The sequence below is a fragment of the Podarcis gaigeae genome, assembly GCF_964106915.1.
Source record: "Podarcis gaigeae genome assembly, chromosome: 7".
Lineage (NCBI taxonomy): Eukaryota > Metazoa > Chordata > Lepidosauria > Squamata > Lacertidae > Podarcis > Podarcis gaigeae.
In genome coordinates this window covers 24,164,098-24,190,021 of record NC_139683.1, presented here as the reverse complement: position 1 = coordinate 24,190,021, position 25,924 = coordinate 24,164,098, and the positions used below count along the sequence as shown (strand labels likewise).

The following is a 25,924-nucleotide window of genomic DNA, read 5'->3' as shown; positions in this document are numbered from 1 at the left end:
AAACATCCTGAAAATAAATGAATAGAACCATGGATCTGCTCTTTTTTCAGATTAGCACTTGTAAGTATTTGAATTATGTAACAAAAATATACAGCATCACATGAAACTAACCAACATCATACTTCCTTTACAGTTATTTTAGTTAAGGTTTCAAGTTAACTCACTGGCGTGTAATTATGAAATTATTGTTCTGATCCTCTGCTTACTTTGAAAGTGATTAATCAAAGTCAGAGAAAGCCAACCATCAAGTCAAGTATGTTTCAAATTTCCTATTCAAGGATAAAACTAAAAAGATGAGCTAATTTTACTTTAATTAAATCCTCATTTAGATGTCTGAAATAAATGTTTTCTATTTAAGTTTCAATTAGACTCAAGCTGTAGTCCAAATTTCATATATTCTTTCCTTCTGCTACTTTATTACACATTCCCAATTAAGTTTTCCTACTTATGCACTCAACGACATAAAAGGTTTAAAATATTTTTCCTTGACTTTGTAACAATACAGAAACACATTTTGAAATCCTGCAATAAGGTCTTTTTTCTATTCTACTCACTACCTGTGGATGGTTGCATGAAGTCTCCTCTAAAAGGAATTCAATGGGAAATTCCTGCTCATAGTTTGTCATACCCTAGTTCAGCCTAGCATGCACTTCCCCACTATGGACAGGAAATGGGGAGGGGAGCATAGTAGTGAATGGAACCCCAAACAAATCAAGAGTTACAGATTCAGGAGAGAAAATGGTCACTTGTTGGTAAGTCTGATTTGCTTAGAACAATCTTCCTTGAAGGTGTTACAGTTTATACATAGTATAATACACTAGAGAAAGACTGCACTTTAGAGAATAGGATTCTTTCATCCTTTTTCCAGTGTCATTTGTTAAAAGAAAAAAACACTCTGCATGGAATCTGGGGGAAAGACCATGGGTGAAAAAAACATAATCTCATGTTAAACAATTTCTGCAAAACTGTAGAAAAAGAAATGTTGGAACATTAATATGGGAATGTTCACTATACTTACTAGACTACAAGCACAAACTGTATGTCTGTATTGGCCCACTTGGCTGGTTGTATTAAGCCAGGGGTAGGCAACCTAAGGCTAGGGAGCCAGATGTGGCCCAATCGCCTTCCCACGGACGGTCCAGGAATCAGCGTGTTTTTACATGAGTAGAATGTGTGCTTTTATTTAAAAGCTTTAATTTATGCATCTCTGGGTTATTTGTGGGGCATAGGAATTCGTTCATATTTTTTCCCAAAAAATATAGTCCAGCCCACCCCATGGTCTGAGGGGCGGTGGACCAGCCCACGGCTGGAAAAGGTTGCTGACCCCTGTCTTAAGCCATAGATAAAAACAGTGATTTAATGTGAATGAAAAGTTCTTGCTCTGCTATTCTCCCACTTCTGCTGCTGCTGCTGCTGCTGCTGCACTGCCAGAAAACAAGCCAGCATCTGGCTTGCTCTGATGTTCAAACCCAGGCTTGTGATTTGTTTCTCTCCAAACAAACCATGAACAGCAAGCCAAGAGCAAACCTTGGTTTCTGCTCATAATTTGTTGGGGTTTGTTTTTCAGTGCCATGGCAATTGCCTGTGTTGTACCTTCTTGTAAGCTGTCTACTTACATATACCAGGCACCTACTCTTTGGAATTCTTTTCCTTTAAAAATCAAACAGGTGCTTTTTCTGTTCTTTTTGTCACCTACTGAAGGCCTTTATCTTCCATCAAGCTTCAGGGGGTCTTTCCCAGTCTGAAGTGAGACATTTATTTAATTAATAGAATAGAATAGAATAGAATAGAATAGAATAGAATAGAATAGAATAGAATAGAATAGAATAGAATGTTGAATTTTGTAACATGGTAGTAACTGTTCCTAATCAATTCAGCAACACTTACATCTCACACTAGCTCATGGGCACCACTTAACATTAAGTCCAGGGTTGCTGCCTTTGGTCGCTTCCATGCCCAGCTTTTTGTGGGCACAGTCATTTAGGGTTTCCAGACATGTTACCTCTTTGTCACAATTGGAAGATATACCCAACTAGCCTAGGGTAACTGAAGGCACTCATAACTAAGAAACTTTCTCCTTTGGATGCCTGCTTTATTTTGTTCTTCATCTCAAGAACACCCTGGATGTTTTGGCCAGAGGGGCAATAGTGTATCACCAATACAAAATTACTTTGGGGACCTGGTATTGCCACTAACAGTGTTTCCATGGAGGAGTATGCCCTGTTTGGGATTTCTAGCTACTTGGGCTGTGCACTCTATAATGTAGAGTTGCACACCACCTCCAGAGTACATTCTTCTCTATATTTCCTATAGAGTTTGCATCCAGAGATAACTGTGTCCAACTTAATTTCTCCATTCCACCAGGTTTCCATTATGCTCACTATATATCCGCACTCCAGCTTACCCATCTTGGTATGAAAGCTTCTAGTGTTAGTATATCAACAGCCTCTAATCAAGGGAATGTGGCCATGAGAGAAGAACATTTGTCCACCCTTGTTTTAGGCAATCATGTAACAGACATGATCCAAAACCACCTTGGGGATGTTGAAGTGTATTTAGTTGCCAGGTACTGTCTTTGCTTGTTGAAAAAAGGAAAGGGTAACATTCAATAGCTAATAATGTTCAAAGTAAAATAAAAAAAAATAAAAAGTTAACTTTTCAGTTTATACAGACACTGATCCCCAGCAGAATGCCCAAATCTAGACTAAGGCTATATGGCAATATAAACAGCATCAAGAGTTCTGTGGCAAAAGGCAGCTGCTTGTAAGATACATTGGAAAGAAACTGATCACAAGCAGATTAGTCCATGGTGGCAGTGACACAAGCTAAGCAGGAGGTATGGATAATCTGGGTAAGTGCCATGGAAAAATAAATATCATGATTGGACTTAAGGCAAATGGAAACATTTCAAATTGGCTTCCTACGGTATTTTGTGGAACATATGATGTCCACATGTCCATTACCAACAACTTCAGCATAGAAAACAATAAAGGCAAACGCTGGATATGTTTTCAAGAGCTTACATTACTAGCCTCTCCCAAGACAAAACAGCATAAATTAGAGGGGGGGCAAATTTGCAATGCTAGATTGCTTATACAAAAGGTTGGCAATGTTTTCTTGGAGTGCCACCAGGGCTGAAGCCTTCTTGGAAAGCTTATGTGGGTGTATTCTAAAGGATAAAGGAAGGGAAAGGAAAGTAAGCCCAGGGTTAGGTTCCAGCTGGGCTTCAGAGGCCTCCACGGTGTTCCTCACTTTCCAAAAGATTTGCTGGGTGACACTAGGAAAAGCACAAATGCCATTCTCTAGACAATATATGTGAAGTACCTACTTCAGAGTATAAGATATACAGAAATAATTATCTTGGGACTATATACATAGACTCACCAAGGCTTCAAAAGAGGATTTGGAGATCATGTTTTATATTTTTATTGCAAATTTGTCTATCAGATCTAATCCCCCAAACCATGAAAAGCAAGTACTCATCATGAAAAGGCATAAACTATATTGTAAGAAAAGTGAGAGCTAAGTGAAATACAGTACCAAGGAAGCAGTTCTGGGTGTAGAAACATAGAACCGGCCGAAGCACAGAAGAAGTGTAGGAAGGGGGTTCAATTTTAAAAGCAAAATGTGGGTACTGCAGAAAGGGTAAACTGACTGTGGAAATGCTGAAAGTTTTTTTGCTCTATCATCACAAGTTTTGACACACTGGACATTTCCACATACTACAAGTCACAGAACCATACAATTGGAGGGAGGCATTGGAGGCCATCCAACAGCCTGCTTGATACTAGAAATTCAGAGCTAGAGAGCATCCCCAACAGAAGGCTGTCTAACGTCAGCCTGAAGACCTCCAGTGAAGGATAGCCCAACAGTCCTTTAGGTAACTGTGGCCATGAGAGTGTTCTGTTGAGCTGATATAACTACAAAGAAGTTCTCCCAATATTCATTCATTCATTTATTCATTCATTCATTCATTCATTCATCCTACCCTTCCTCTCAAAGGAGCTGAGTGTGGCAAACACATCAATATATATTTAGGTATTCTAAAAAGAGTTAAAAACATTATCTCAATCAGTGATCTCAGGTTTGCCAGGAACAGTGCATTTCAGACATCAAGTGCCTAGGGTAAACAGAAATGTTTTTTAATTCCTCTTGAAAGTTAATGAAGTGGGAGACAGAAACAGCTCACCAAGGATGGCATTCTGTGAATGGGGAACTGCCACTGAAAAGGCCCTGTCACGGGTCAATTCCAACCAGGCAGCCCCCACTGGTGGCAGCCCCAACAATATTCAACCAATGTAATTAAAGCCATCCAAGTTGGGGCTATCAAGAATAAGACAAATTCATAGACTATAAAGCTGTCAACAGCTGCTAGCTACAATGGTTATGTTCTCCCCTCCACTGTCAGAAGAAGCTGTATACCGGTATGTCTGAATACCAGTTTCTCAGAATAACAAACAGAGAGGGCTGTGGCACTCAGCTCCTACTTGAGGACTTCTCATAAGCATGTGTTTGGCCAATGTGAGAGCAGGATGCTGAACTAAATGGCCCTTTGACCTGATCCAACAGGCTCTTCTTATGAAACAGACAGTCTTGTAACTGAAGTCTTGCTAGGTCTAGTTTTGCCCTATAAGGCAGCAGAGAATGAGACTTTGCCCTCTTCTGTGTGAGAGGCCTTCAGATATATGAAAATAACTGTCTTCTCCAGGCTAAACAGATCCTTCAGTCTTTCCTCACAGAGTTTGTTTTCTATACTGTAGACCATCTTCATTGTCCTGCTCTGACCCATTCCTATTAGTCTATAATTTTATTAAAGTGCAGGGACCAGAACTCATAACACTATCTCAAATTTAATAGCACAAATTTACCCTGCCCTATTTCATTGGCTATCATTTGTGGGAGCAGGGGAAATTGCAGTCTGGTAATGTCAAGCTGTATGTTTGGTCATACTAAACCATGGTGGTGAACCTGTGAGGCTCTTCAGATGCTGTTGAACTCCCAAACAGCATGGCCAATGGACAAGAACGATGTAACCATAGGCCAGCCATATCTGGAAGGCTGCAAGTTCCCTACCCCTGTAGAAGAGATGCTGGTTTTTGGTGGCAGGCCACGACATAGAGTTGCCACAATACTGGAACAGAAACATTTATACAATGTCCCCATTATAGCCATCTTTCATATTTCAATCTGCTTCACCATTACTTCAACTCTGATATATGAACAGGAACTCTGAAGCACTTCCACTAGAGATTGCAATCTACTACTTACACCAAGTAAATCTTTTCCCCTTTGAGACTTCCTGCCACAAAAAGTTGATAGTTTAAAGGTTTTAAACATCTAAAAAGAACATTCACTGATGCCAACGAAGCAGGTGGCCCTTACATCTGACATTCCTAAAACTACTAGTAACATTAGATCAAGTGTGGAAAGTAGCCCCAGGCATACTGCACAGATTTCAAAATATAGTAAATAGCCTACTGCATTGGCTGATTGTCAACACCTTTCCAACCGCAGCAAGAATGGGTTGGTTTTTGACAAAGATCTGATATATATTCCCAAATACTGAGCCCTAAAGTACTTTGATCGCCATCTTTCAACCTGAAATCCTTTCCTTACCTTCGCACTCTCACAAGATTTAGTACAACTCCTTGAGTAGCTAGTGTGTGGTTAGGGAGAGGAAGCTATGCTTGTTTGCTTGGAATCTGCCATTTCCGCCCCTGCCAAAACACTTGTTTAAAAAGTCATGTAATATCTCTATTAGATTGTAAATGCAATTGACAAGGAAATGGCCTACTGGCAATGCATTACCTTTGTGGCAGTGCCAACCAGCCTACAGCAAAATAGCATAAGGAATAACTTCAGCATGCATTCCCAAGTAACAAAACAGTGTTTTACATAAATACCACAGAATCTAAGCAAGATCCAGAAAAAGCAATGAAAATTTGCCTGAGCTTTCATGCTTGCCTATATCAATTGAATGTCTTAACGAAAACAAAATAGAAAAGCATCCACATATGTCCAGGAATCTTGTGAAGTTGGATCATATAACACTGGGAAAACTATCACAACTGAAATCTGTGTATTTCTTCTCAACCACTGTAACAACTCTCTAATAAAAATTAAGAAGAACTGTAGGGTATCAAATATACAAAAGAGTATTAACTGCTTACAAGCCCTTAAAAACCAGAACACAAATTATTAACAAGAACATGTGCACCATGTAAGCCAGAATTGTTATTTTTAAAATCAATTTGCCCTTTTGATTTAATACGACTGATTACAAGCATTACAAATATTCACATTCTGTCAAGTTAAAACACTAACCCTTAGTTTAAAAGCAGCTATTATGCTTAGAAAATATTCTCCGATAATTTAAGCTCGTACCTTTCATTACCAAGTGCAACTACAAGCAATTATGTCAAAGTTATCCCAGATGTAATGAGGATGATATCATTAAATTTAAAGAAGCCGTTGTAGTCATCACTAATCATTATGTCTCCAAGAATAAGGGCACATATTTCTTTAAGATTCAAAAATCATTAAAAAAATGTTTCCTTTTCACTCTAAACATAAGACCAAAATAGCTTCATTATATAAGAAAAATCAGCTGCTTCTGTAAGATAATTAATAGTTCAAGTTCCAAACTCAGTTCACCCACTACAAAATACACACCATTACCTTTAACAAGACGCATGAGTGATGGAATATCCTTTTTCGCAGCTGATCCCTTGACAAGCTGGAATGATCAAGGATATCACCAAAAAGCCAGAAATACAGATTGCCTATGCATTTTCAGTGCCATCAAAAGTAGCAGCTGCACTGCCTTTTTCACATTCCATGCACACATAAATAATAATAATAACAGGCAGTAAATAAAGGTAAAGGTAAAGGTACCCCTGCCCGTACGGGCCAGTTGTGTACGACTCTAGGGTTGTGCGCTCATCTCACTCTAGAGGCCGGGGGCCAGCGCTGTCCGGAGACACTTCCGGGTCACGTGGCCAGCGTGACGAAGCTGCTCTGGCGAGCCAGCACCAGCGCAGCACACAGAAACGCCGTTTACCTTCCCGCTATAAAGTGGTACCTATTTATCTACTTGCACTTAGGGGTGCTTTCGAACTGCTAGGTGGGCAGGAGCTGGGACCGAAAGACGGGAGCTCACCCCGCCGCAGGGATTCGAACTGCCGACCATGCGATCGGCAAGCCCTAGGCGCTGAGGTTTTACCCACAGCGCCACCCGCGTCCCTCGAAATGTGAATTAAAACCACTTAAAAGTGGTTACTGTTACTTAGATCAGACATTCATTTTCTTCTCAGTTCAATTTTGTCTCTCTGTACTGGTACTTTCAAAGAGTCGGGTGAATGCATGTAGCACGATGGCATCAGTCAGGTTCCTTGTAGGCCAAAACTTCATTGAGATTGGTCCACAGTTGTTATCTTTTCAAGCAATGGAGAACATCTTTGCAACACAGTCCTCTCTGACTAAATTTAGTTACGATGCTGCTGAGATCTAATAGGCTTAAAAATTGAATCAAATGCTACTGTCCATTAGCTATCCCTATCACATCAGTTCAACTATAGAGACAACTATTACTTGGAAAATTATGAGTGGCTGAAAGGTTCTCAGCATAAATGGAACTGGGGCTGGAATTAGAACTGTCTGTTGCCCTTTCTAATAAGACTGTAATTGCACAATCCATTATCTTCTCTGCTTCTGAGGGAGAGGATCCCTCTGTGACTGGGGCACCTTATAATGGCTGTGCATTACTTTTAATCAGTGGCGCATTTGTGTCTCACTCTGCTCCAGGCCCAAGGCCTGGATACCCTGTACTCATAGTTTTACCCACAACTGAGGTTTTACCCACAGTGCCAGGTTTACAATTAATTATATCATGCATAGTATGTCCATAGTTACAGCTTTGTTTGTTTCCTATTGAAACAAAAGAGGTGACATCGCATAGATATAAGACCCATCACTTTTTAAAAAAAGAAAGCAAAGGATGTAGCCACTAAAATATGAAATATGAAAACATTAAACTACTCTGTATTTAATTCTTGTTCTAAACTCAATATGTTTTTGGACTCTAACTCCCCTTATGGCACCATCCAGCATGGTCAATGGCCAGGAATAATGGGAGTTCTAATCCAATAACATCTGGAGAGAAACAGGTTCTCCACCCCTGTGCAAAAGTGATTAACTCCTAAAATGCCCCAAAGAGCAGAATCATTAGATAAGCAAACATCAAAATATCCTTGGCGACAGTAGCTGTCTTTTGGGGGGAAATCAAAGCAGCAAGTGTAATTAAACTTAAGATTTTAAACCATGTCATTAACAGCAACAGTTGCCTATTGAACGACATGAAGTAAATGATCACTTTTGGACTATATTAAATGTTGTGCAGCATAACTTATTTTAGTGCCTTCTACCACTATAAGATTTACACTTTACTCACAGCAGTTTAGTTTTAAATCTCCAATCGAAATAGCAACTGGACATTCAGCTGTAGTTCCAATCACCTCAAGATGACCAATGTAACCACTTGTTCCACTTTTCCAATGAGCAACATTATACAGCGTGTAATTAATAACAAAGTCACTGTGTATGATTCTTACCCGCATTGGGTGTATATCAGCGTACGGAGGCTTTCCTTCTGCCATTTCTATTGAGGTAATGCCAAGGGACCAGATGTCTGCCACACAATTATAACCAATCTCTTGTATTACCTCTGGAGCCATCCAAAAGGGAGTACCTATGACAGTGTTGCGTTTTGCCATTGTATCCTGTAATGACATTATTAAGAAGCTTAACATCTCTCAATGTTTTTTCATCTCTCTCTCCCATTATAATATCACATGGAATCTGTGCAACTGAACTTAACACCAGTGCCTCAAGAAAGCTCAGCAATGCACTTTCTCCTAAAAGACATATTTCCAAGGAAAACAGCCTTATTTTAGATAGGTACAAAAGAGTCTAATACAATGTTCTGGAGGCCATGTTTGTGCCTTCAATAATTAATATTTGAAGCCGCAAACACATGCAGTTTTTTCACACATTACACATGTTTATGTGTATATACAGTGGTACCTCGGGTTACATATGCTTCAGGTTACATACGCTTCAGGTTACGGACTCCGCTAACCCAGAAATAGTGCTTCAGGTTAAGAACTTTGCTTCAGGATGAGAACAGAAATCGTGCTCCGGCTGCGTGGCAGCAGCAGGAGGCCCCGTTAGCTAAAGTGGTGCTTCAGGTTAAGAACAGTTTCAGGTTAGGTACGGACCTCCGGGACGAATTAAGTACTTAACCCGAGGTACCACTGTACTGAAAAATACACTGGATTATGGACTGTTGAAGTTGAATGTGGGATCAGATATTTAGGATGCTTCATACATTATATGGTGGCAGATGTATTTGCGTAGAGAGCTGTAGCCAGTCCCAATGCCCTGGTGCATATGACTGTAATTTTTGTGTGCTTAGATGCACATTTTCTGTAAGCACATACAGTGGTGCCTCGCAAGACGAAATTAATTCGTTCCGCAAGTCTTTTCATCTTGCGAGTTTTTCGTCTTGAGAAGCACGGTTTCCCATAGGAATGCATTGGAAATCAATCAATGCGTTCCTATGGAAACCGCCTTCAGACCAGGTCCGGGGACAGTCTGTCCCCCGACCTCTTCTGAAGGCCGGCGGGGGGGGGGGAGTCTTTGCTTCCCCCCGCCTGCCTTCCCGGGACAGCGGAGACTTCTCCGCTGTCCCGGGGCGATCTTAAAATGCTGGCGGGCGGAAGCGAAGCCAGCATTTTAAAATCGCCCCGGGACAGCGGATGAATTCTCCGCTGTCCCGGGGCAATTTAAAAGCCCCCAGGAAGGCAGGCAGGGGGGACAAAGACTTTTGCCGCCCGCCTCCAGAAGAGGTCCAGAGGGCTCCCCAAGCAGCGAATGTCTGCCCCGCACGAGGGGCGCTCTGCTTAAGAGCGCCCCTCGCGCGGGGCAGCAGGCTGCTATCCGCAGCCTAGGCGGGAACTCTTCTGAAGGCTGGCGGGGGAGAAGGGCTTTTCTTCCCACCGCCAGCCTTCAGAACAGCCTTCTGAATGTTGGCGGTGGGGAGGAAAACCTTCCTCCCACCGCAAGTCTTCAAGACAGGTCCGGGAACAGAGGAGAAGGCGCGCTGCGCTTTCCCGCTGTCTCCGGAGATTTCCCTATGGGCTTTCGTCTTGCGAAGCAAGCCCATAGGGAAATTCATCTTGCGAAGCCGCTAAAAAATCGGAAAACCCTTTCGTCTTGCGGGTTTTTCGTTTAGCGAGGCATTCGTCTTGCGGGGCACCACTGTATTGCAATTACACACAGAGGTAGTGTGTGTGTGTGTGTGTGTGTGTGTGTGTATATATGTGTGTGTGTGTGTGTGTGTGTGTACACATAGTGGTACCTCATGTTAAGTACTTAATTCATTCCGGAGGTCCGTGCTTAACCTGAAACTGTTCTTAACTTGAAGCACCACTTTATCTAATGGGGCCTCCTGCTGCTGCCATGCTGCCAGAACACGATTTCTGTTCTCATCCTGAAGCAAAGTTCTTAACCCGAGGTACTATTTCTGGGTTAGCGGAGTCTGTAACCTGAAGCGTACACGGTCTATTTGCAACTTGGATAGAGCAAGTATTGTCAGAAGTTAGGCCTCCATCTCTAAAGGCAAACCACCGAACTATTTTGTTCACATTACTTTCCCAGCCAAGTGACACATGCGGGACTGGTTCTGTGAATGGTTCAACACATGCTCTGAGCATAACAAAAAGTCTGGGCTCAACCAACTGTTCAAAAGCTCTGCAGGACACTGTTGAGACAAGATTCAAAAGGCACATACAAGAAAAGCTGACTTCAGTAAGCAAAGACTGCCAAATTAACTGCACCTTTCAAATGGGAAAAAGCTCATTCTCTCCCTACAGCAGACTGTAGGAAGTGCAGTGCATATTTATAAAATATGACTCTACCCATACACTTTATACTTACAGTTAACTGTCCAGCCACTCCAAAGTCAGCTAATTTAGCATGCCCTTCGGTGTTTAAGAGAATGTTTCCAGCCTTTATATCTCTATGTATTTTTCTCATGAAATGCAAATATTCAAGTCCTTTAAGCGTAGATTTAAGAATGGTTGCAATTTCATCTTCTGTAAGCTATGGAGAAACATAAATAACATTTTTTTCTTCTGTGTGTACACACACTGATTACACACTTACGTAAACAATTTGAAAGACTGAGAAACTGTAACACAAAATTATGCAAACTGCCTTATAATTATTATTTATATGGCATGCATAAGGTTATGCAAAATGTTTTACAAATACAGAAAGCAAGACCCCCAATCAAGGTCCCACTCCTGCAATCCAATCCACATGGCTTGACCTCCTCAAACATGAATTAGATCCCACAAAAATCAACAAGCATCAAACAGGAGCAGAAGTCCCACAAAAAAAGACTGTGGACGGAGGACCTAAACAAACAGGACATGAAAAGTGAGTGTAAGAGTTTGTAATGTACTCAAAGCCTGGCTTGTGTTTTATTTTGTTATAGGTACAATTCTCCCTGTCTCCCCAATTTATCAAAACAGGATTGTATTACAAACTTTTCTGACAATATGCCCTTTGGGTTGTGTATTTACTGACTGCAATAGAGTTTGAATTGCTGGTTTTGATCTTTAAGGTCCTTTATTGCTTAGGGCTGGGGTACCTGAAGGATCAGCTTTCTCTATACACCTGACTAAACTTTAGGATCTACTTAAGGTAGATACTAAGAACCTTGAACACATTCAGCAACAAGCATTTTTTTATTCCCACCACCCCAAAATTTTTAATATATTGCTGCTTTAAAATAAGTTTTATATGGCCCGTCTTTTTTATGCATTTTTAATGTGTTTTGTTGATTTATTGTACATAGCTTTAATAGTTTTATCTCTGTTGTAAACTGCCCTGAGAAGATTATAGGGCAGCAAATGAATAGATAAAACAGTGCCCAAATACTACCCCAAATCCATGTGCGTCATTAAAATACAAGTAATGCCATTTTCAACCGTCTAGATTGTTGAACTGCTCCATCTCTGATTACAGCATTCATGGCCTAACTATGAAGACCCACATTTTCAGGACATCTTCCTTCAGCCTTAGGATGCTTCCACCAGAAGTCAGACTGTGAAAATCTAAGTATATACTATGTTGCTAGGATTCTGACTAGCACACGGCCTCCAAGACACAGGACCACAGGACTGAGCTCACAACCACACCGATTCTGGTGGCTGCACTTAGGAAACACTAGTCTGTGAGGACATATCCATGGACAGCTATATAGAAGAAATATGACTGGAAATGTGAGAAGAGGCTCAGTCCTTCCTAGTCATATGTGTGCTGCAAGGCCAGTCTGACTTCTAAGCTCCAATTCCTTGTGACGGATATAATACATGTGCTTCTAAATATGAAATCATAAACCAGTCAGTCCATCATTTTCTTTCTTCCCACAACACTCAAGCATGTCTCAAGCGGACTCTCCATCCTTATAGGTTTTTAAACAGAGGTTGGGGGGCATCTATCATGGATGCTTTAGTTGAGATTCCTGCATTGCATGGGATTGGACTAGATGACCCTCAGGGTCCCTTCCAACTCTATGATTCTATGAAATTCTTGACTAAACTAAAATTGTTGGCACTGAGTTTACTTCTACTAGGTATTTTCTAATAGTTTCATTATTTACTTCATGGATAATCAGCAATAGGAAAGAAAGGAGGACAAACTGATTTTGTATTTTACCATAACAAATAATTTTAAAGAGAATTAAGAGAGGAGAAAAGGTAAAACTATCATTCTGAACTAGATACAGGTCTGGTTTATGGGTAACAATAAGTCATTGTTTTAAATAAACCATGGTTTAATGGTAGATAGCAGGTCCTGACAGAGGAACCCACGTCCATGGTTTGTTTTTCTCCAAACTATGATTGGAACTCAAGAACAAGCACTGACATCCAAATGTAATGCGTGTGTTTTTTCCAGTGAAGTTCACATTTAAAAGCAAAGGTCTAAGAGCCAAATAGCTTATGAACTACAGTCAGAATCTGTTCATTGAAAGTTTATGATCTTTAAACTTTTAAAATATCAGCCTGGCAATAAATATAAATGTTAATGTTAATAATGAACATCAGCTTATAAATACAACTGAATTTGCACCCTCATCCTAGCAGCTAATTCTTGCAACTCCTCGCTAGCAAAGGGTTTCCTCTCTTGCCAGTCTGCCCCTTCCATGACCCTCCTGAGTCAGGATCACAACCACTGACTGAGCATCAGCTTCTCAGACTCAAATTCCTACTTTATGCATCCCAGTTCATGTTCCTACCAGCCCACAAATACGGTTTTTTACTTTAATGTCCTCTACAGCTTGAACACCACATAAAAGAGAGAGAATATCTTCTTCCTTATAAAACAGCCATGAAAATTGGTTGATGCAGGGCTGCTTCATATTCCAGCAACCCAAGAGACTCAGCCTTACTCCTCTGACATGTTGGTATATACTAGTAATATGATTTTGCCAAGGTTAAGTCTGTGGTTCTCTAAAAAAAACAGTGGATAAATCATATTTCCCTTTCATAAAATTCTTACATTTTTATTAGACGTGGTCTGAAAAGATTATTAGACTCTGTCATGGCATGTTATTGTACTTTAAACAGCAGCAGGAGAATCACTATCACTAACAACTAATATAAAAGTAAACAGGGAAAGTATGGGGCCCTTATGAACATCCTCCTCAAGTAAATAAATCTTTGTTGGGAACACTGTTTTTAGGCATGCAAACAACTGCAAAAGTAACAATATTTTATAAAAAAAATAATTAAACACTTACCGTTTTATTACGTAATCTAATTATGTCCGAGACGGAACCAGCTCCACAGTACTCCATAACAATCCACAGGTCTGTGTTCTTAAAATAGCTGCCATAGTACTTGACAACATAAGGGCTGAACACAAAAACATGGGTTATCAACATACAGATGTGAACCGTCAAGAATATTAAGAAGCAGTAGTGTCCAGGATAAATTTTGCTAGAATCAGAGCTTGGTATCATTTTTCCAAGCAGCTGCCTGAGTTTTATGATAGGATTTAGAAAACAGAACTAAAGATGTTGGTGCACGTGCTAATAATTAAGAGTGCAAAATAGATAGGTAAAGGTAAAGAGACCCCTGACCATTAGGTCCAGTCGTGGCCGACTCTGGGGTTGCGGTGCTCATCTCGCTTTATTGGCCGAGGGAGTCAGTGTACAGCTTCCGGGTCATGTGGCCAGCATGACTAAGCCGCTTCTGGCGAACCAGAGCAGCGCACGGAAACGCCATTTACCTTCCCATCGGAGCAGTACCTATTTATCTACTTGCACTTTGAAATGCTTTCGAACTGCTAGGTTGGCAGGAGCTGGGACAATCGCGGGGATTCAAACCGCCGACCTTCTGATCGGCAAGTCCTAGGCTCTGTGGTTTAGACCACAGCGCCACCTGCGTCCTTTGCAAAATAGATAACCGCTTGCCATTTTTGTATATGAATAAAAAAGTTACACACTCAGGCCTCCTAGGCCTCTCTATAAGCATTTCTCGAGGCCTCAGGATTTTCTCCAGAGGCCACACACCTCACAAGCCTCCTTCAGTGTTTCTGCCTGGCCAGAATGAATCCTTGAATTCTGATAAAGTTGCCTACTTGCCTGCCTGCCTGCCTAGATGACGAACAGAGAGGGTCATGTGACTGTAGAAACTAGCCTATGGTAGAAGCAGTGCTTTTTTTTCTTTAAAAATGTTTAGGGGTACTCTCATTTTGACTCAAGAAAACACCATTTTATAGTTCAAATCAGGAAAAATAAATACTGGACAAAGGACAAAGATTCAATAAATGTTTAGGGGTATGCGTACACCTGCTTACCCCCAGAAAAAAGCACCGGGTAGAAGGTGCAAATCATATTCATTGCTCTACCCACATTTCCCCCAGCTCCATTCTCCAAGGCCCCCAGAAGGGAATGTGGCCCTCAAGCTGAAAAATGTTCCCCACCCATGTCACATACCAAACTAGAAGAGAAGAAAAAGAATCCTAATTCTGGTTTCCCCAGCAGATCCCAGAAAAATCTGTTCTGGTTGGTCCCCCAACCCTTCATAACAAATTTTCAGGGACAATGAAGGCTACAAGGGGAGGGGGAAATTAGCAAAAATCACCTCCCAAGCCTCTTCCATCAATGGCCACCTTCACTGTATCAAAAGCCCTTGAGCTCACAAAACACCAATGCTTAGATACAAGCCAATATGTTCCTGCCCCCAATCTACATCTTACTGCTCATGCTTGCCAGCCAAATTGTTGGTTAAAAGCATGAGCATGTATAATGGCAACCATTTGCTTGGCGCTACATATTCATTCCCAGGGGGAACTTCATATGTAACCCCTCTTTTTTATTCATACTCCCAAGCAGCAAGCGATCCACTTACAGACACCTGCTTCTGCACTATATTAAATGTCACCTGATTAAGGTAACTGTATCTAAAAAGCCCCATAAAATATGTATTTGAACATACAAGACAATATTACAATCTATTCATAGGGAAATTATCTCCATTAATTAGGAATTTTAAATACAAAGTGCCACCACACTGCATTAGTCTCTTTGCTTAAGAGAGTTTAAGACTTCCTTTTCTCCCTAGGTCAAGGAGCTCTCGTTGCCTCTAGATTTTAGTGCTTAACTTTTATCTCTCACCACTACTGAGTTAAGCACAACTACTACTACTGACATAGTGTCAACAGGACATCTCCATCCAAATCCAACCCGGAGATCTACCAAACTCTGAATAAATACATCATAAAATCCCATTTCATCCTTATCAGCGATATATGACAGACTTTAAACCTTGCCCCTTACAATTGTGCTATTCCTAGGATACAATATTTTGGGACAATCTCCATAACAAATTCTGAAGACCTTACACTAAAGATTAACAAACTGCAATAAAAACAAATGATAAAAGCCTGCCGAAGTATATATGATATTTAAATATTTAGAGCTGAGCAACATTCTTGCAATCTTCTAATTCAGGTCAGTTAGTCTTACTTTAACTACTGTGTGTTTTGGGGCATTTGCATTTGTCCATAAAGATCTTCGCTGATAAAAAAGCAAGCCTCTAAAGAAAGGGAGGTATTCTCCACACAAATATTTTACAAGGGAGTGATTCACAAATATTTTACTAAGGGCACACCCTTATCTACCTATCACTGCCAACCTTCTGCATAGATGGAAACCCCACTTAATCCCTCTTACTGCCTCATCTGAAGAACCAAAGCTCTCATCTCCAGTGAATAACTGCAGTATAGTTTAAAGGAGTTCCAGCATCTTGATGCTTGGCTCCTCTGCCTTGCCTTTGCTAGCTAAATAGAATCCTCAAAGCAGCTGAAGAAAAATTCAAACACAGGAGCCTACACCAAGATACGAGCTGCTCTCAATCCATGAGATAGGGCAGACTGTAAACATTTATTTGAAGGAGGATATCCTCTTTGCTCAAACTACTCCAGACATATTTCCAGCTTCTTAGTCCAAGGAAATCTATTCAATGCCCTCTCAAAAACAGAGACACCCATGCACCACTACTAAGGAAGACCACAAATGAGGCGTAGTGGACTCCACTATATCACTGATTAATGGAAAGGGAGATTGGGATTTTTTGTTGACCACCCTGCAAGCAAGTTTCCTAGACAGTATTTATGTATTCATACATCACCATACTTGCTGTGCTAAACAGCATTCTTCAAGGAAACCTTTCTTTAAATATAAACAAACTGGTCCACTATTCGTTTCATTCCAATATTTACCTTGCATCTAACCTGAACTGTAACTACCTGGTGTCAATTCTGAGATGAACTGTGGAATTCATTGCTTTTGTATATTAGACAGGGGCCCTCTGTGTTCAGCCTTAGAAGTCAGCTTAAAACAATTTTGTTTACACATTTCTACCCTACCATGCAACTTTGTTCTATGTTCTTTTGATCTTTGCACTTTTGTGCGTATAGCCTTTGAGAATATTTTTCCTTCATTCAGCAATACAGTAATTTATCCATAAATAAATAACGAACATGAAACATGATCAAGCTTTGTCAGGGCACCAGAGTCAGTACCAAGGCATAAAAATACTTCAAAGAAAGAAGAAAGGATGCATCTGTCCTCTTCCACTCGCCCAACTGCATTAGCCAGTAGGTAGGAAAGGCGTGTAGCAAGATTAAAAACCCAATAAAACATCTACATTTCTCATAACTGAACTGTGAAGACTTTAAAGGAGACTTTGAACTTCAGCTTGAAATTCTCAGCAGATTCAAACTTACACTATCAAATATTGTAGGCATTAAAAAAAAAAGACAGAAGAGCTCTCACAATAAGTATGTACTACATACCTGTCACATTGTTGCATTATAGAAATTTCCTTAATAATTTCCTGCAGATCTGATTCAACAGGGACTTGCTTAATTGCCACTACTTGCCCAGATTCTTTATGAATGGCTTTAAATACACTCCCATAAGACCTAGAAAAGAAAACAGATTCCAACTAATTTAAGCTCTGAATAACAAAATTGCAGTTCATTCAAACCAACCTATAAAAAGTTAATGCAAAAGCCACATTTGTTCGTTGTGGAGGCTTCATTTTCACATGCCTCTAAAACAGGATGCCCTGGCTTTAAATGTTTGTTTGTTTGTTTGTTTGTTTGTTTGTTTGTTTGCTTGTTTTCTTTACTGCCTTTTATCTGAGGATCACAGGGTGGCTTACAATATAAAAACATAAAAATGCACAGCATAGTAACAAACAAAAGCAATAAGCCCTCCCACACACACACACACACACACAGACACAGTTTAAGAAGCCATAGATTGTTTAATTAGCCAAAGGCCTGGGAGAAGAGGCATGTTTTCGCCTGGCGCCTTAAGTGCCAGGCGAGCCTTCCTAGGGAGAGGATTCCACAAATGGGGAGCAACCACAGAATTGTGCAATAGAAGTAATGAATATAAAGATCTCAATAGTATTCCTTGATTTTAGGAAGTACATCGTTTTCTTAAATGGAACCGACACCCACATAGCAAATTGCTGCCAGTGAAAGAGGCCTCATTCAATGCTTTTTCAGTAGAGCAGGCTTCCTCAAACTCGGCCCTCCAGATGTTTTGGGACTACAACTCCCATCATCCCTACCTAGCAGGACCAGTGGTCAGGGATGATGGGAATTGTAGTGCCAAAACATCTGGAGGGCAGAGCTTGCCTATGCCTGCAGTAGAGTGTGAGCATTAACATATTCCCTTGCTCTGTGAGAAATGCTAGTTAACCTGCAGTAGGTCTTGTTGATGTTTGAAAGAGAAAGGAGGATAGGGAGGTCACATAGTGGCAGTTTCAGCTATGACAGCAAACAGAAGTTGACTTAAGTGGCAAAACACCTGTTTAGAAGCATGCAAAGGAAAAGAGTTGTGGGGGTGGAGGAAGAAGAAATGCAATCTGGAACATAAGCATGGCTAACAGGAGAAAAGATAACTAGCCCCTTTTCCACTCAAAATCACCAAATTGTGTTTTCATTTTATTTTTTATTTTTAAATCCATATCAGAGCATTGTTCCACTCACATGGGTAATATGGAGCTTTCCCACAGCTCCAAAATATTTCTTGGCTGTGGGCACTAGTCCAAATAAAGAAGCTTTTCCAGCTCTAAGTCAGTTGTACTATTCTTGTCTGCGTTTGTGCAATGTTTTGTTTAGAGTCTTCCCAACCATCCCACCTCTCTGCAGCACATAAGTAATACATACCCTTCACCGAGCTTCTCCAATACATCAAATACTTCTTCAGGCTGTTTAGTCAAGCTGTCTTCGCTTAGCTTTTTCAGTTTGCTATCAAAAATATTTTAAATAAACAAAAATTAGTGATTTGCGATTTCTTATTGTAGATTCACTGGGTCATATTCAACAAAGCACTGTGCAAATATGCAAGGATTTTTCCTTGTGCAACAGAACATTTTCTCCTTCTCCTCCCCTGCACACCCCCTAGATCCATGGTTCCCAACCTGGGGCACACAGGAATGTGTGGGTGGGTTGGGAGAGTGTATAGGCTAGTGAGATGTTGGAACTTGCTTGCAATGCTGTTTAATGATTATTATGTTCTTTCAGGATACGTCCTGCGGTGACCCGGAAGTACCAGAAAGGGTTACTTCCAGGTTTCGCAGCTCACGCATGCGCAGATGTGCAAAATGACGTCACGCGCATGTCCAGAAGTGGTGAATCATGACCCGCACATGCACAGACACGCCGCTCCGGGTTGCGTTCTGCTCATGTTGCGAACGGGCCTCCAGAACGGATCCCGTTTGCAAACAGAGGTACCACTGTATCCTCTACAGAAAGGCATTATACTGAGTCTGTCTAACCTCATACCCAGAAGTTCTAGAACCTCCTTTGCTCTTCAATTCTTACAAAAGAGTCATGTTCTGGACACGCAGGACAGAACAGTTCAATCTCAATATTTTCTCCAGCCCTGTTCTGTGAGTATCTTAACGTTATACTTCCAGTCCCAGAAAAGGTGAGAGCCTATTTTGTAAAATGATTAAACTGAACACTTGAAGCAGCTGCCAGATGAGTCTTAGTTACCACCAGAAATTCAAATTCAAATGTCTGGAGTGGGGAGACCCTCCCAATCGAAGATGAGGAAATTGTAGTCTGCTTTCGTGCTTCATAAGAGCGGGGGGGGGGGGGAGAGAGAGAGAGATGACAACTAAAAAACTAGTACAATAATAGCACAGAGCTACAGAGTTGCACTTTGTTTACTGATGACCAGAAACTAGCTAGCTCTAACAGTGTGTATCCAGTTAATCTTTTATGTTGGTTTTAAAATGAGAACTAGGGTTTTCAAGTGTTAAGGAGTTGAATGAGGGCCAAACATGGAAAGGGGAACTGTACAGTAGGGGTCTTGGTTTGAGGAGGCAGCAGTGGAGGAAGAAACATCTGTCCAAGGAAAAAGCAAAGACAGAAGAACAGTCATCCCATTGGTATAATTTCCCTTTCATGTACATGCATCACTAAGTCCCCAACGCATATATTTGCCTTCTGTATTGCAAGTTCCCTCATGAAATCAGGAAGCTAAGTTGATCAAAAATGAAGCTAATTGAAGAAATCAACCAATGAAAATTTTGCCTGAAATCCCCTTGCAAGTTGTATAAGATATATGAACATTCAGAAACAGTACAAAGAGCTGAGATGCTTCTTCTATAATACTACCCAGTCCTGCCCACATAACAATGCAATCTTATCACAACATGGTGCTTTGATTTTAAAAAAGGAAAAGGATGGCAGATTATTGCCAGTGTGTTACCATTCCAAGCTGGCTGCCAGCCAACCAAGCTGCAATTGTCTCTTGATGCTCAAGGATTTCTACCCTAATATATGGCAATGTTTGTTTTCCCAGGCTGCAAGAGTGTGTGCTCTACTAATACAAAAGTCCATGGAACAGCAACAGAACATTTTATCCAACTACTCACAGTTTTTGTATCCAAACCTTTAAATTTAACATTTACTTTGTCGTTTTATTTAAGGAACACTATTTCTGTTCATTCACATGTGTGATATGCAGTAATGGACATAAAAATGAAAAAAAAAATTCAAGAGAGCCTGTGTGGTCTAGTGGAGATCAGATCAGGGCCACTTCACGATTAAGTTGGTGACAAATGGAGCTCTTTACCAAAGCACATGCTTTGCATGCATCAAGTCAATCCCTGCCATTTCCAGGTGGTGATGGAAGAGTCACTACCATGCATAGTACAGTGTAGTACAGTGGTACCTCATGTTACATATGCTTCAGGTTACATACGCTTCAGGTTACAGACTCCGCTAACCCAGAAATAGTACCTCGGGTTAAGAACTTTGCTTCAGGATGAGAACAGAAATTGTGCGGCAGCGGCACGACGGCAGCAGGAGGCCCCATTAGCTAAAGTGGTGCTTCAGGTTAAGAATAATTTCAGGTTAAGAATGGACCTCCGGAACGAATTAAGGACGTAACCAGAGGGCTATTTGGACAAATAAACTGGACCTCATATAAGGCAGCTTCCTAAAAACCATGGTTGTCCTCAGTTTTATACTTTTTGGGGGGTGGAAAAACCAACCACAGCTCTTTAATCAGTATGCCATATAACACATTTCACAAACAAATCTTTGCTATGTTCACATATTAATATTCTATAAGCGTATGCAGAGGATTTTACATGTAAAAAAGTAACATGATCAGGGCCCAAATCCCACATCTGGGTGCTTTTATAATTGTTACTGAACTGAATTTCTGCATTCTTTAATAAATTTTATTGTGTTTTGTTGTATTATATATAGCGTAAATAGCTTTGGGACTTTTAATATATAAAATTATATACAGGTCTGGAAAATCAACCTAACACTCACTATATTGACTTGAAGAAATTCCTTTGTCACAGATTCAATACCTCATCTCTTCAAAAAGAAGAAAATATCCTTATCTCTTACTACAAAAGCACCACACATAAGGACTATACGGCACTGTACCTATTTTAACAATCTACATTATTTTACCAGTGGAAGTGGTGGCTCTGAAACCTTGCACCTCTTGGGAAGCAGCAGATTCAAATTCACACAAAAAAAATTCCAGCTGAGTTACAGTGGTACCTTGGTTCCCAAATGGCTTAGTTGACGAACAAATTGGCTCCCAAATGCCGCAAACCCAGAAGTAAGTAAGTGTTTACGAATGTATTTCAGAAGCTGAACATCCGTTTTGGCTGTTAGCATTGTTTCTGGGGCCAATCAGCCAATGAGAAGCCGTGCCTTGGTTTTTTAATGTTTTGGAAGTCGAACATACTTCCAGAACGAATTCAGTTCGAGAACCAAGGTAAAAAAGTAAAGGCCCCTTGACAGTCCAGTCTCGAACAACTCTGGGGTTGCGGCGCTCATCTCACTTTACTGGCCAAGGGAGCCAACCTTTGTCCGCAGACAGTTTTTCTGGGTCATGTGGCCAGCATGACTAAGCCGCTTCTGGTGAAACGCCGTTTACCTTCTCGCCGGAGCAGTACTTATTTATCTACTTGCACTCTGACGTGCTTTAAAACTGCTAGGTTGGCAGGAGCTGGGACCGAGCAACAGGAGTTCACCCCGTTGCGGGGATTCAAACCATCAACCTTCCGATCGGCAAGCCCTAGGCTCAGTGGTTTAGACCACAGCGTCACCCGCATCTATTCTATGAAGTTGCAATATATTTGATGCAGTTCATACAGAACTGGGTCCAATGTAGCATTGATTTCCCCATTTTTCTGTCAGGCTTACGGAATGACTTGCCAGATGACTAGAGCCCAAGGAATCATTCTGGACCTCTTCTTACAACCCAACTTCATTCTTCTTACTTGCTTGGGGGAATCATTTTGTATATTTGATCCTTTGAATCTGCTTTGGCCAAACTGTGTTTTATACAGCACATGAAAATATGCAAACCGGGAGAAGTTTTTAACATAGCCTACATGCCAAAGTTAGTCTAAAATAAACTGTATTTAGTTTCTAAATGAAGCTGGGGAATTTCCATTAATTGCTGTGCTGTCTCTATGCTCACTACAAGGATCTGTTGCAGACATTTGTTGGCCCATGTTCATTTTAAATTAAAAGTGGCATCTGACCCAAGAAATGGAGTTAAGAAAACTAGTCTACAGCAGAACAAATTGCTTATGAATACTTGAATATTTATAACCACATGTAAAAACAAACAGCTTCCTTAATTTAAAAACATAGGAAGAGAAGAGAATATATATGGAAATCATAGGCAGTTCTCATGTTTACAAAAGCCAGGAATGAATATTTTCTTCCTAAATGTAAAAAAAAATCCTTGAATCGAAGTTTATATAAGCTTATGGATGAAAAAAGGCATGAACTACAAAAAAACCTCTTGAGGATTAATAATTTAAGCATTGCAATTGTAAAATAACACAACACAATGAAAAGTAAAGATAATATAAAGAGGTGGAATCTCAAATTCTACCCCAAATAAAATGAAAATACTTTATACTGCATATAATTCTAACCACATCTACCATTCCTATGTAAGCCAGTAACAAATCCTGGTTACAGTGCATGGTTTCTTTACAGAGAGACAAACCACAAGCCCAGGTTCAGACATAATGCTAAGCCTAGCCATGGCTTAGCACAGGAGTGGAAGAGAAGCAGCTGTGATTTCTCCCCATGCAGCAGCATGCTGCTCATTTACTTTTAAACCTTCCATGGCTAGCACAGAAACCAAGTACAGTGGTACCTCAGGTTAAGAACTTAACCTGAAACTGTTCTTAACCTGAGGTACCACTTTAGCTGATGGGGCCTCCCACTGCAGCCACGCCACGGCCGTGCAATTTCTGTTCTCATCCTAAAGCTGCTCTACTATTTCTGGGTTAGCGGAGTCTGTAACCTGAAGCGTCTGTAACCCAAGGTAGCACTGTATGAAAAGGGATGGGGAAACAAAGTGTTCCATCTATCCTCTGTCAGTCTACTCCTCGCCTGCATAAAACTTCTAGTCACCAATGGCTACCAAGCAAGTTGTTGCTAAATAAAAGGCTGCCTTCTCACAATAACAGCATCAATGCTGGCACCCCTAACATACCTTACTATGATTGCAAAGTGGGTTTGCTAGCCATGTGTGGAGCACAGCACCAGCCATCACTGAACCTCTTTCCACTGCAAGTTACTTTAAGCTTGCAGCTGTTACTTTAATGTTGGGGAAAGAACATAGCTCAATAGTAGAGCACATACTTTGCATGCAGAAGGTTCTAGCACCAATCCCTAGCATTAAAGAGATCAGGAAGCAGGTGATGGGAAATACTATCTGTGGACAGCAACTAGCCATCCAAGTAGCCAATATTGGACTAAAAAAACAGCTAGGAAATTGTCTGAATACAGTTTAAAATCAGCATCTCCCCAGCCCAAAAATATGACAGACGTTTATTATCTATCAATTACAGGAAAAAATATATAATCTGTTTTTAGTCCTGGTCAACTTAAAGATTCAATACAGCCTCAGAAAGTGCACATAACAGGGCATTCAGAACACCTACAGTCTGCTTCCTATGTAGATGCTGGAAAGGGAAGCTTGAGATCATTATCTACCCAACCCAACAGATTAGCACAGATACAATGAGGTAATATATACAGTAGTATACATAGTTTTTAGGGTATGTATGTTTTTACCTCCTATAATCTTTCAAATATAAAATAAGTTGTGTGTATTACAAGATTCCCAAAACCGTTTTGTTTTTTAATAGATGCTGTCCCTTCAGGGATTTCATTTCTCACAATTTAGCACTCTCTCCTAAATCCATAACTTGAGTAAATGAAATCCAATAGCCTAAATTGAAGCATGTTCTTGACAATGAGCCAGAACCTACTGTCATTGTGTGTTTCATACACACACTTCCAGAAAGATTTGTAATAATGCAGACAGGCTGTAATTCCCCAAACTTCTATTCCCACACTCCTTCACTAAGATACAGGTCAGATGTTTCAGCAGGCCTCTTCCGAGGGGACCAAAGGAAGGACATTCAGGAAAATGCAACATTCTCTCTGCCCCATGGGAAGAACCGGCAGGGAGGTCTAAAGTGGGTGGCGTACATGCAAGTATGAGAGAGAAATTAATTTCTGCCCCACTCCTACACGAACTACAGATGGGACCACGTGTGGGGTCTTTATCCCTCTGTTGGGACTATGAAGACTATATACACCGAGGCGGCATTGTCATCAGACTGACCCAATGCAAACCAATCATGTCTTAATGTCCTCTAACCAAACTGTCAAACCCACAAGCAGCATAGTAAAAGACTGGCTTGGGGGGAGATGCCACAATTCCTGCTATGAAGGCAAGAAGTACACATCCCACGTTACTAGTGCCTACCTGGAAACATTAACCCAAACCTGTGCCACTCTGAGGCACAGAGATCTGGGGAAGGCATGAGCCAGGCCATCATGCCTCTTAGTGGGCATGTGTGTGTGTGTGTGTCTGTGTGTGTGCATGTGTGTCTGTGTGTGTGCATGTGTGTCTGTGTGTGTTTAACAGACATGATGGGGCATCCACTGCTTTCCCACATGGGGCATCGGCTTGGGGGAGGGGGAAATGTACACGTGTATTTACACGCATTCACACAGCAAAACTGTGGCAATGATGGGGCGTCCATCGACGCTTAGCTAATGCTATAATAGATGTGGGAGGGCGAAGTGTACATCTGAAACACACACACACTCAGGATCCCTCCTCCGAGGGAGGCCTGGCAGCAGGGGGATGCGGGGAGGAAATGGTGGCCAGAGGGGACGAATCCACAGGGAAGCCTCCCCGGGATCCAGGAGCCGGAGCGCTCAAGGGAGGCGCCCGGGAGCTGCGCGGTGCGGCCTAGCCTGGCCTCCTCCTCCTCCTCCTCCTCCTCCCTTGCGCCCAAAATAAACCTCGCCCCCGCCCGCTCCCGCGGCCTCTCGGGAACCGGGGAGGCCCTCGGCCGTTACCTTTTGGGCGCTGCCTGCTCCATGGCTGCGGCCGGCGGCTCCTGGGATTATTCCCGCCCCCCTTCCCCACAGCCCACCAAAGGCGAGGCGCCGTTTATCTACCCCTCTGACAGGACCTAACAGAAACTCTCCGCACAACTTTCCTTCCGCAGCTGGCCCTTTAAAAGCGACCCTCCCCTCGCGCCGCGTCCGCTGCCTGACTTCAGCGCTACGCACAGGACGGGGCCTTTGCTGCTTGGGACGGAACGCGCCGCCCACCCAGCCTCTCTATTGGCTGAGGCATAGGAGATGCGAAGCGGCCATTGGCCTCCCCGAAAATCAATCGGGAAACCCAGAAGACGGAAGAGAAAGTTACACTTTACGTCGGCTGGAAGCGAAGCGGGAG

General features: G+C 41.5%; 1 protein-coding gene across 4 annotated transcripts in view; it reads right to left on the bottom strand.

The window, feature by feature from the left end:
- The window catches only part of STK3 (serine/threonine kinase 3), a 111,871-nt gene extending 85,947 nt beyond the window's left edge, over positions 1–25,924 (bottom strand). For all 4 annotated transcript variants that reach the window (XR_014566960.1, XM_083749803.1, XM_083749804.1 and 1 more), the window contains exons 1-6: positions 25,540–25,924; positions 18,820–18,900; positions 17,431–17,559; positions 13,868–13,982; positions 10,996–11,160; positions 8,610–8,777 (exon numbers count right to left, since the gene is read on the bottom strand). Coding sequence is in view for 3 of the 4 variants with exons in the window: in XM_083749803.1 (XP_083605929.1) it covers positions 8,610–8,777; positions 10,996–11,160; positions 13,868–13,982; positions 17,431–17,559; positions 18,820–18,900; positions 25,540–25,562 (681 nt within the window). In the remaining variant the exon portion in view is untranslated. The remainder of the gene's footprint in view (positions 1–8,609; positions 8,778–10,995; positions 11,161–13,867; positions 13,983–17,430; positions 17,560–18,819; positions 18,901–25,539) is intronic.